Source organism: Rhinoderma darwinii, chromosome 4, assembly GCF_050947455.1.
Source record: "Rhinoderma darwinii isolate aRhiDar2 chromosome 4, aRhiDar2.hap1, whole genome shotgun sequence".
In the NCBI taxonomy this organism is placed as follows: domain Eukaryota; kingdom Metazoa; phylum Chordata; class Amphibia; order Anura; family Rhinodermatidae; genus Rhinoderma; species Rhinoderma darwinii.
The window spans coordinates 238,275,122-238,287,520 of record NC_134690.1 but is presented as its reverse complement, the minus strand read 5'-3'; the positions used below and the strand labels follow the sequence as shown (position 1 = coordinate 238,287,520).

At 44.0% G+C, this 12,399-nt stretch overlaps 1 protein-coding gene across 2 annotated transcripts in view; it reads left to right on the top strand.

Annotated features, from left to right (window-relative positions):
• Positions 1–9,232, top strand: part of ZUP1 (zinc finger containing ubiquitin peptidase 1) — a 33,098-nt gene extending 23,866 nt beyond the window's left edge. The window contains exons 9-10 of one of the 2 annotated variants that reach the window (XM_075862304.1): positions 821–1,041; positions 8,986–9,232. In XM_075862304.1, the coding sequence (XP_075718419.1) occupies positions 821–1,041; positions 8,986–9,033 (269 nt within the window). In that variant the 3' untranslated portion in view covers positions 9,034–9,232. The remainder of the gene's footprint in view (positions 1–820; positions 1,042–8,985) is intronic. The other variant, XM_075862305.1, reaches the window with a different exon arrangement.
• The last annotated feature ends 3,167 nt before the right edge of the window (positions 9,233–12,399 follow it).

Sequence of the window (12,399 nt, the reverse complement as noted above, 5' to 3'; positions counted from 1 at the left end):
TTACTCCGAGATAGAGGTCAAGCCCCATGATTATCTTTCATTCTTACAAGTTCAATCGCCAAAGGTTGCTTCTACTGATAAGATATGCGGTAGAGGAAAAAAAAAAAAAAGAGGAAGTGGCGCTCCTCTAAGGTAACTGGTTTTTAAACATTTAGCATGCATCATAAGAAGCGGTTTGGTCTTAGACTTAAATACCGCGGGGTTGTGCAAACACAGGCACAACACTACTTCTTAGCGTGTGTGTGAGTTTGTCTGTTTCGATGCCAATCACTGCTATCCCTGGAAGGGTTAATCTTTAAATCTTGTTAATCTTCCTGGTTCGTCTGCTAAAGTTTTCAGCTGCTGAGTGTGTGTTTTCGTGAACGCGCTCTGCAGCTAAGCCAATCAAATAATAGCCCACTTCCTATCATGCCTCACTTCAATGTAGAGTCCCCCGCACAAGTGATATCTACATATAGACACGGGGAAAAAAGGGATGAAAGCAGAACGACGCTGATATTATATATTGGGATAATCATTTTAATTAGAATAAAGGATCTATAAAAACTTCTGTAACTTTACAGCTACACTTGAAGATACCTAGAACAAATTCACGACCGCTGAAACGTAAGTTACTGGCATGTAAACAGTCATAGAGCAGGATATATTTATTATATGGTTTTCTAATGATTTCTCAGAAGACAGAGAAAAATAGCATTTTGGTGACAAACGTTCAAAAATTCTGACTGTATAACCAAAGTTAAGTAGAGTTTTAACATTAAGGTTACGTGCATGTGGTATTTAGTGAACGCATATTCATAGATTTGTGGGTATGATGCAGGTCACAGTCGCACCATTGTGGGAATTGAAGAGAGGAAAAATGAATCCTACGGTCTATTACTGTTTGACCCTGGATGTCCTTCGGAAGCTATGCAGAGATTGACTAAACAAAATGTGGCTGCTGGTGATCTAAAATACTTTCGTAAATATCTTGGTGGACTAAAACATAAGCAGTACCAGATTGTGGCAGTAGAAGGCATTCTCTCCCCAGAAGAAAAGGCAGTAAGTGTTACTCAACGAGGACCTATCCGCTCTCTTGCCATGTTAGTTATAGTGAATACTTTGTACTCTCCATGAAATAACAATGATGGAGCTTTTTTTTCTCTCCGAACTCTGCATTGTACCATTCGGAAATGTATGAATAAATGGACAACTGGCTGTTATTATTCCCCTTGTCAATAGGGTGTGTCCCTACAGTCACACTGTCAGCACTGATTGGCCAGTGATGCATTTTGTAGGGACACTCCCCTTTGACAAGGGAATGGTGACACTCAGTTGTTTCAGATGTTTTGAGCAGGAATAGCATGAGCATGCGTAGTTCTAATAAAAGATGCTCCAGCATTGTTGTTTCAAGAATTTATTAACCCGTTACCATTACTTTTTTTTTTCCTATTGTAGATATTGCATTTATCTATTGTTAATATAGTTGTCGCATTTAAGTCCCTTGAGTGCATTTTAAAACCTTTTAACCCCTTCCCTCTTTGGCCACTTTGACCTTCCTGACAGAGCCTCATTTTTCAAATCTGACATGTTTCACTTTATGTGGTAACTTCGGAATGCTTTTACCTATCCAAGTGATTCTGAGATTGTTTTCTCGTGACACATTTGACTTTATGTTACTGGCAAAATTTGCTCGATACGTTCAGTATTTAATTGTGAAAAACACCAAAATTTAGTGAAAAATTGCAAAAATTAGCATTTTTCTAATTTTAAATGCCTCTGCTTGTGAGACAGGCAGTTATAAACACACAAAATTGTTGCTAATTAACATCCCCCTTAGGGTATGTGCACACACACTAATTACATCCGTAATATACGGACGTATATCGGCCGCAAGTTCCGGACCGAACTCAGTGCAGGGAGCCGGGCTCCTAGCATCATACTTATGTACGACGCTAGGAGTCCCTGCCTCGCTGCAGGACAACTGTCCCGTACTGTAATCATGATTACAGTACGGGACAGTTGTCCTGCAGCGAGGCAGGGACTCCTAGCATCGTACATAAGTATGATGCTAGGAGCCCGGCTCCTTGCACTGTGTTCGGTCCGGGACTTGCGGCCGAAATACGTCCGTCAATCACGGACGTAATTAGTGTGTGTGCACATACCCTTATGTCTACTTTAGATTGGCATCGTTTTTTGAACATACTTTTTATTTTTCTAGGACATTACAAGGCTTTGAACTTTAGCAGAAATTATTCACATTTTCAAGAAAATTTCAAAAGGCTATTTTTACAGTGGCCAGTACAGTTGTGAAGTGTCTTTGAAGGCCATATATATTAGAAACCCCCAATAAGTCACCCCATTTTAAAAACTTCACCCCTCAAAGTATTAAACAGCATTTAGAAAGTTTCTTAATCCTTTAGACGTTTCACAGGAATTAAAGCAAAGTAGAGGTGAAATTTACAAATTTCATATTTTTTTGCAAAAATAAATTTAATCAATATTTTGTAATACAGAAAGTTTAACCAGAGAAATGCAACTAAATTTTTATTGCCCAGGTTCTGCAGTTTTCGGAAATATCCCATATGTGGCCCTAGCGTGCTACTGGACTGAAGCACCGGCCTCAGAAGCCACGGAGCACCTAGTGGATTTTGGGCCCTCCTTTTTATTAGAATATATTTTAAGCAACATGTCCGGTTTGAAGGGCTCTTGCGGTGCCAAAACACTGGAAACCCCCCACAAGTGACCCCATTTTGGAAACTAAAGCCATTGATAAAATGATCTAGGGGTATAGTGAGCGTTTTGACCCCACAGGTTTTTTACAGAAATTATTGGAATTAGGCCCTAAAAATTAAAATCTACATTTTTTCAAAGAAAATGTAGGTTTAGCGAATTTTTTCTCATTTCCACTAAGACTAAAGGAGAAAAAGCACCGCAAAATGTGTAAAGCAATTTTTCCCGAGTAAAACAATACCCCACATGTGGTAATAAACGGCTGTTTGTAAACACGGCAGGGCTTAGAATGGAAAGAGCGCTACTTGGCTTTTGGAGATCACATTTAGCAGGAATGGTTTGCGGAGGCCATGTCACATTTGCAAGTCACCTGAGGGGACAAAACAATGAAAACGCCCAAAAATGGACTCCTTTAGGAAACTACTCCCCTTGAGGAATTCATCTAGGGGTGTAGTGAGCATTTTGACCCCACAGGTGTTTCATAGAATTGGGCAGTGAAAATAAAAACAATCCTTTTTCTTCAATAAGACGTAGCTTTAGCTCAAAATGCTGCGTTGACTCTGGACTTGATATAACACAGTGGACCAACACTGTTGCTCAGTGGTCCAAAGTCCTGTTTTTAGATGAAAGTAAATTTTGCATTTCATTTGGAAATCAAGGTCCCAGAGTCTGGAGGAAGAGTGGAGAGGCGTCAATCCAAGTTGCTTGCGGTCCAGTGTGAAGTTTCCACAGTCAGTGATGGTTTGGGGGCCTTGTCATCTGCTGGTGTTGGTCCACTGTGTTATATCAAGTCCGGAGTCAACGCAGCCATCTACCAGGACATTTTCGAGAACTTCATGCTTCCCTCTGCTGACAAGCTTTATGGAGATGCTGATTTCATTTTCCAGCAGGACTTGGCACCTGCCCACACTGCCAAAAGTACCAATACCTGGTTTAATAACCACAGTCAGGGCCGCCATCAGGAATTTCAGAGCCCCCTACAGCTAAATTTTCTGGGCCCCCCTACCGTGGCACCGCCTGTTAACGGTACTCCGTCCAGCACTATATCATGGTACCCAGGGCCGCCATCAGTGGGGGTATTATGGGTACTGATGTGAGAGGCCCGGCCAAACCTAATTGAAAGGGGGGCCCGGCAAACTGCCGCGACTTGCCTTTAGTAGAAAAAAAACAGGCCCCTGCAATGGGGCCCGTTTTTTTCACCAAAAGAATGTCATGAGCTGCGGGCCCCCTTTTCAATTAGGTTTGGCCGGGCCTCTCACATCAGTACCCCTAATACCCCCCCCTGATGGTGGCCCTGGGTAGCATGGGGGCCGTCAAACACCGCCGCCCGTGCGACCGATCACGCGCACCCACAAACTCCCGCGCATGCGCACCGGTGACCGCCTGGAACCGCGCACCGAATTTTGAGGCAGATTTTGACCTGCCCACACTATCTTGCCGCGTTTTTTGCCCGCGGCGATTGAGGACAGCAGACAGAAAACGCAGCGAAAAATGCATTTTCTGCCCCCCATTGATTTCGATGGCAGGTCAGAGGCGGAACCGCGGCAAGAAAGGACGTGCTGCTTTTTCTTTTTTCCGCGACTGGCTCCCATTGATTTCAGATTAAATCAATGGGAGGCGGTTTTGGAAGTTTTTTGGTGCTGATTCTGACGCAGTGTCCGAGTCAATATCAAGGCCCAAAAACTCTGTGAACTGGGCCTTATTGTTAGGGCTTATTCAGACGAACGTGTAATACATCCGTGCAACGTGTGTGATTTTCACGCTCCTCGCACGGACCTATGTTACTCTATGGGGCCGTGCGGACTGTCAGTGATTTTCATGCAGCGTGTGTCCGTGTGTCCGCTGCGTAAAACTCACATGTCCGATATTTGTGCATTGTTCGAGCATCACGCACCCATTGAAGTCAATGGGTGCGTGAAAATCCCGCTCAGCACTTCCGCAGCCGTATAAACTATGAATGAAAACAGAAAAGCACCACGTGCTACAAACATACAAACAGAGTGTCATAATGATGGCGGCTGCGCGAAAATCACGCAGCCGCGCATCATACGCTGCTGCCACACGGAGCTGTTATGGACCTTTTGCAAGCGCAAAATGCCACGTTTTTGCGCGCGCAAAAAGCACACGCTTGTGTAAATCCGGCCTTAGGGTAGGAACACACTAGGCATGAACGCTGCGGATTTTATGCAACACATTTTATTGTGGATAATCCGCAGCGTATTACAGTCGCAGCCGAGTGGATGAGATATGAACAAATCTCATCCACACGCTGCAAAAATAATGGACCTGCAGTGTGGCTTTTTGGCTTTTTAAGCCGCAGCGTGTCAATTTATTCTGTGGAATCGCTGCTCCTCTGTTGCGGAAATGCTGCGGTTCTGCCGCAAAAATCACACATGAGAAGAAAAAAAAAGGCACTTTTTTAAATTTATAAAAAAGTTTAGACTTGCCCCGGCCGTAGTCCTGGTGACGCGATCCTCTATTCTTAGCGCAGCCCGGCCTCCTGTCATGACGTTTCATCCCATGTGACTGCTGCAGCAGTCGCATGGTCTACAGCGTCATCCCAGCAGGCGGGGCTACGTTCAGAAGAGAGAGATGCGTCACCTAAACTACGGCCGGGGCAAGTCTAAACGTTTTTTTCCCTGCAGGATTCCCGCAGCGGACATGCCTCACGAAACCTGCGCCACTATTTGGTGCGGTTTTGCTGGCAGAATTCCCTGCGGCTACCGGGGCGGATAAGCTGTGTAGTTTTACTCCGCATATCCGCCTAGTGTGTCCCTTATGATGTCGCTCCTGGAGCTGCTGCCGGTCTCTAAATAGGCAGTTGGTTCAGTAGAATTTGGAATTCTTTTTTTTGGTGAACCAGCTTAAAAAAATACAAAACTTTTGTGTTAGGGCCTGTTCACATCACCGTTCGCTTCTGCTCCGGGGTTCCGTCTGAGGTTTCTGTCGGGTGAACCCCGCAGCGGAAAGTGAAAGTGATAGCACAGCTTCCGTTTCCATCACCATTAGCGCAGTCGACTGCGCTATTGATTCCGTCCGAAAACCAGCCGGAATGGTGACGAACGGAAACCATTAGCGATGGTTCCGTCACCATTGAGATTAATGGTGACTGAAACGGAAGCTGTGCTGTCACTTTCACTTTCCGTTGCGGGGTTCACCCGACAGAAACCTCAGACGGAACCCCGGAGCGGAAGCGAACGGTGATGTGAACAGGCCCTAACACAAAAGTTTTGTATTTTTTTAAGCTGGTTCACAAAAAAAAATAATACCAAATTCTACTGAACCAACTGCCTATTTAGAGACCGGCAGCAGCTCCAGGAGCGACATCATAAGGAACACACTAGGCGGATATGCTGAGTAAGACTACACAGCTTATCCGCCCCAGTAGCCGCAGGGAATTCTGCCAGCAAAACCGCACCAAATAGTGGCGCAGGTTTCGGGAGGCGTGTCCGCTGCGGGAATCCTGTAGGGAAAAAAACGTTTAGACTTGCCCCGGCCGTAGTTTAGGTGACGCATCTCTCTCTTCTGAACGTAGCCCCGCCTGCTGGGATGACGCTGTAGACCATGTGACCGCTGCAGCAGTCACATGGGATGAAACGTCATGTCAGGAGGCCGGGCTGCGCTAAGAATAGAGGATCGCGTCACCAGGACTACGGCCGGGGCAAGTCTAGACTTTTTTATAAATTTAAAAAAGTACCTTTTTTTTTTTCTCATGTGTGATTTTTGCGGCAGAACCGCAGCATTTCCGCAACAGAGGAGCGGCGATTCCACAGAATACATTGACATGCTGCGGCTCAAAAAGCCACACTGCAGGTCGATTATTTTTGCAGCGTGTGAATGAGATTTGTTCAAATCCCACCCACTCTGCTGCGACTGTAATACGCTGCGGATTTTCCACAATAAAATGTGTTGCATAAAATCCGCAGCGTTCATGCCTAGTGTGTTCCTACCCTAAGGCCGGATTTACACAAGCGTGTGCTTTTTGCACGCGCAAAAAACGTGGCGTTTTGCGCATGCAAAAGGTCCATAACAGCTCCGTGTGTCAGCAGCGTATGATGCGCGGCTGCATGATTTTCGCGCAGCCGCCATCATTATGACACTCTGTAGGTATGTTTGTAGCACGCGGTGCTTTTCTGTTTTCATTCATAGTTTATACGGCTGCGGAAGTGCTGGGCGTGATTTTCACGCACCCATTGACTTCAGTGGGTGCGTGATGCGCGAACAATGCACAAATATAGGACATGTCGTGAGTTTTACGCAGCGGACACACGCTGCGTGAAAATCACTGACAGTCCGCACGGCCCCATAGAGTAACATAGGTCCGTGCGAGGCGTGTGAAAATCTCGCACGTTGCACGGACGTATTACACGTTCGTCTGAATAAGCCCTAACAATAAGGCCCAGTTCAGAGTTTTTGGGCCTTGATATTGACTCGGACACTGCGTCAGAATCAGCACCAAACAACTTCCAAAACCGCCTCCCATTGATTTAATCTGAAATCAATGGGAGCCAGTCGCGGAAAAAAGAAAAAGCAGCACGTCCTTTCTTGCCGCGGTTCCGCCTCTGACCTCCCATCGAAATCAATGGGAGGCAGAAAATGCATTTTTCGCTGCGTTTTTTGTCAGCTGTCCTCAATCGCCGCGGGCAAAAAACGCAGCAAAAAAACGCGGCAAGATAGTGTGGGCAGGTCAAAATCAGATTTTTTTTTGCCTGCAAAATACTGTGTGAACAGGGCCATACATGATCAGCACTTTGAGATAATTTACTCACTGTGTCAGAAGAGATGCTCCCACTCCAGTCCTCTTCCGGCGATGTCTTCCAGGCGACGTCTTCGGTCCAGACGTCCAGGTAAGTTTTGTCCATGTGTGTCCGCGGCTGTGCGCGCTTCGTTCGTGGGTGCGCGCGCGGCCGTCTCCAGTGCGGGCGTTCGTGGGTGCGCGCTCGCGAGTTTCCTTGTGCGCGCGATCGAGTGCGCGCGCGCGGGCGGACGGTTTGACAGCCCCCCATGACGAGGGGAGGGGGCCCGCAGCAGCAGCAGCAGCTCACGACATTCTTTTGGTGAAAAAAACGGGCCCCATTGCAGGGGCCCGTTTTTTCCTACCAAAAGAATGTCGCGGCAGTTGCCGGGCCCCCCTTTCAATTAGGTTTGGCCGGGCCCCTCACACCACTACCCCTAATATCCCCCCTGATGGCGGCCCTGACCACAGTATAACTGCGCTTTACTGGTCAGCAAACTCGTCTGACCTAAACCCTATAGAGACTCTATGGGGAATTATCAAGAGGAAGATGAGAGACACCAGACCTAACAATGCAGACGAGCTGAAGGCTGCTATCAAAGCAACCTGGGCTTCCATAACACCTCAGCAGTGCCTCAGGCTGATCGCCTCCATGCCACGCAGCATTGATGCAGTAATTCATGCAAAAGGAGCCCTGACCAAGTATTGAGTGCATATACTGTACATACTTTTCAGTAGGACAACATTTCTGTATTAAAAATCATATTTGAAATTGGACTTATATAATATTCTAATTTTCTGAGGAAGTAAATTTGGGGTTTTCATTAACTGTTAGCCATAATCTTCAACATTAAAAGAAAAAAATGACGGAAATAGACCACTGTGTGTAATGAATCTATATAATATGAGTTTCACTTTTTTAATTGAATTACTGAAAAATTAACTTTTTGATGTTGTTCTAATTCATTGAGAAGGACTAGTGTGTGTATATTATATATACACATACAGACAGAGAGCACTGGCCGGGGATTCCGATCCTGGACGGAGCTTAGGTGGCGCTATCTACAGAGGGTTGTGTGGTGGGTGTATTCCACGGCTCTCAAAGCCCTTGATGCCTTTCTCTGACACAGCCGTGTACCTGACCAGGCGCTGTTACAATTATTAAACAATGCTTTTCTGACCCTGCCTAAATCCTCCTAAAACTACAAATATCAAGTTTACATGCAGGTATCTGTAATATACCACACACTCTATGTCCCCATCACAGAGTGTTATGAAATGGGTACATGTTAGGGAGGCTGCGTCTGTTTCAGGTTTTGAGTGCCGTTTAATAATACAATCAGAATGCATCCTGGCTTACAGAGTAATAAAATATTTGCAAAAACTAATTGATAAATTCTGTTTGTGTTTAATATCTAGAGAAATATTCATACAGTACATTAAACCGAGCACAGTGAAATGCTGACTACAGTTCTTGGTAAATTTTGTTCTTGTGTTATAAATATAGTAAAGCTAATATATGGCTCTTGTATTTAAAGGGACGTTTACAGATGTCAAAAGTCTTCCATGCTGAAAGAATTCCTTGAAGATCCAACTTCAAGTTGTGCAATTTCCAAAAGAGGTTTCTTAACCCTCGACTCAGTCCTTTCAGTTTTTTGGGGTTTTTTTTTTGCTTTAAAAACAGGAGTTGTCTGACACTGGTGTGAATGAGATTTGATATTTTTTTTATTCTGCAATCATCTCTTATATCCGTTATGTATGTTTGTAAATACAGACTGTTTTAAGCAATGCTATTTTCTATTGATTAAAAATTATTTATAATAAAAAAAAAAATGTAAATGTTTTTGTTATAGTAATTTAAATCTGCTTACCCCATTAATTTAATACTGTAATCGATGATGATTCTATACTTTTATATAAGGCCGGTCCACATGTAATCTAATGAAGCATTTTCGTCCCAATACCAGCCATGTGAATGAGATTTAAACAAATCTCACACACATTCTGCTGGACATTTTTTGTGCAGACATTAAGCAGTCCAATTCGCTTGTATTTCACTGTATGAACTTGTAGGAGTAACTAAAGACATGACGCCATAAGTGTGGTTCCTGAGATCTTGGCTCGGTCTAAATTACAACAGGTAATGTTTTACATTGTTATCTGGCTTGTCATAGGACTGCCCTAATAAGTCTTTGAGTTAATTTGAACCCCTTGGAAGTATGCGTTGTAAAAGCTATGCGATTTTGTAGTTTGCATCAATCACTATACATGTGGGCTGTATCCACAACCATCTGCAGAAGGTGTCCGCAGTATAGCATAGCTGATACTCTGCTGCAAGGATTGGAGATGACTAATGCCTTCAAATACATAAATGGCGGGGGATCAAACCTTGAATGCCATGGACTTTACTTTTCTAGTTTCCATGGAGACAGGGTTTTGTCAGTAATGAACCCATAAAAAGGCAGTAATAACTGAAAATGTATACTGTAATGCCATGTGCTATGTATGTATGTAATATACACTAAATAGACAAAAGTATTGGGACACATCTCAATCATTGAATTATTTGTTTGGTAAAGTCCCATTGCCACAGCTGTATAAAATCAAGCACCTAGCCATACAACCTGCCGGTACAAACGTTTTTAAATTAATTTGTCGTTCTAAAGAGCTCCCTAAATTCCAGTGTGGTACTGTAATAGGAGGCCACAAGTCTGTTTGTGAAAGGCCTTCCCTCGAAGATATTCCACGGTCAACGATGAGTAGTATTATTGCAAAGTGGAGGTTTTTAGGAACCACAGCAACTCAGCTGCAAAGTAACAGACCACGTAAAGTTACGGAGCGGTGTCACTAAGTACTGAGGTGCACAATGCATAAGTTGTCTATGCTCTGCTAACTCAATAACTGCAGAGTTCCAAACCTCGTCTCGCATTACTATCGGCACAAAAGCGTGTGCTAGGAGATTCATGGCATGGTTTTCCATGGCCGAGCAGCTGCATGCAAGCCTTACAAGCAAACAAATATGCCAAGTGTCAGATGGAGTGGTGTAAAGCACGCTGCCACTGGAATCTCGAGCAGTGGAAAAGTATTCTATCGAGTGACAAATCATTCTCTATCTGGGTCTGGGTTTGTCCAATAGAACGTTACCTGTCTGACTGCATAGTGCCAACTGTAAAGTTTGGTGAAGGAGGGATAATGCTAAGGGCATGTTTTTCAGGTGCTGGTTGGTCTAGCCCCCTTAGGTCCAGTAAAGGGAAATCTTAATGCTTCAGCATACCAAGACATTTTGGGCAATTGTATGCTTCCAACTTTGTGGGAACAGTTTAGGGAAGGCTCTTTTCTGTTACAGCATGACTTTTCCCCAATGCACAAAGCAAGGTCTATAGGCCAAAGGAATGGGTGTGTGAGTTTGGTGTGGAAGAACTTGGCTAGCCTGCACAGAGCCCTGACCTAACCCCCATCGAACACCTTTGAGATTAAGTAGAACAGAGATTGCGAGTCAGGCCCTTTTGTCGAACATCACTGTCTGACCTCACAAATGCACTTCTTGATTAATTGGTAAAAATTCCCAAAGACACTCAATCTTGTAAAAAGCCTTCCCAGAAAAGTGGAATCTGTTTTAGTCACGACGGGGGAACCAGCTCCATATTAATGCCTATTGACTTAGAATGGGATCATGTAAAAGCTCATGTAGGTGTAATGTATAGGTGTTCCCGTAGTTTTGTCCAGATAGTGTACTGGTGGTACAAACTTCGCAAATGTAATATAAATTTCAATATCCTAATATTTTATTTTGACTAATGATGTAATGAACCTACACATGTATTCGCAATTCCCTAACTTACACTTATAAGAATCACTGTGAACAGAAACAAGTTGTCACAGAGCGAGCCATGGGGAATACAAAATTGTAATGCAGCTTGTGTATTCTAACAGGCTGTTAGAAATCCGTAGGAAGCATTATGGAGTGTAGCTCCATAATATGTGTAAGTTGACCAAACGTTATTTGGATGTAGTAACAAATTGTAATGGATGAAAAAAAATGGCAAGTTGTCTTCCTGGTACCCCTATCGAATGCTAGATCACCGGAACCCGGTCTCCCTTTCCTCCAGCTGCACAACCGCAGCTAGGAGTATTCTGAATGGAGCGGCGGTAGAGTATGCGCTTGCCGTTCGGAACAAATCCTATTCTATTAACAGAAACAGTTTTTGAGTGGCAGTTTATTGTTTAAATGTGGCCAGGTCTTGAAATGCAGAAGGCTGGAACAGTGGAGTAGCTATATGCTATCACCATTATGGGAATACACATCGTGGTGCTGAGAAATGTTGTAATCTTAATTCGTTCCTTCTGGCAAAGTTAATTTTTTTTATTTTCAAAGTGACTCCTGTCTTCCCTTTTTTTGGGGGGTTTTATTAATCTAAATAGTTCAAAAACTTCTAGATCAGATTGTAACTATAGTTTGGCCTATTTGGCAAGGCTTCTACTTTATAATGATATTAATGGCATTATATGTAAACATTTGACCTGCTGAGAAACGAAAACTGCCTGAGACTTTAGTATAAATATATCATTTCTTCTGTTATATGTTCACACTTGGCAGATTTGTTGCAGGTCTAAACCTCTGAGTGACTCTGACAAAAGCCAAATTGTGATGGTTAGACGACTGTCAAAGCATCTCCAAAACAGCAGGTCTCGTGGGGTGTTTCGGGAATACAGCAGTTATTACCTACCAAAAGTGGTCCAAGGAAGGACAGCCAGTGTACTGGTCACAGGGTCATAGGCACCCAAGGCTCATTGATGTACCTTGGAAGCAAAGGCAGATCCCACAGAACAGGTACTGTAGCACAAATTGCTGAAAAAAAGTTATTGCTGGCTAAGATAGAAAGGTGTCCGAACACACAGTGCATCGCATCATGCTACGTAGCAGACCGATTTAGAGTTCCCATGCAGGCCCT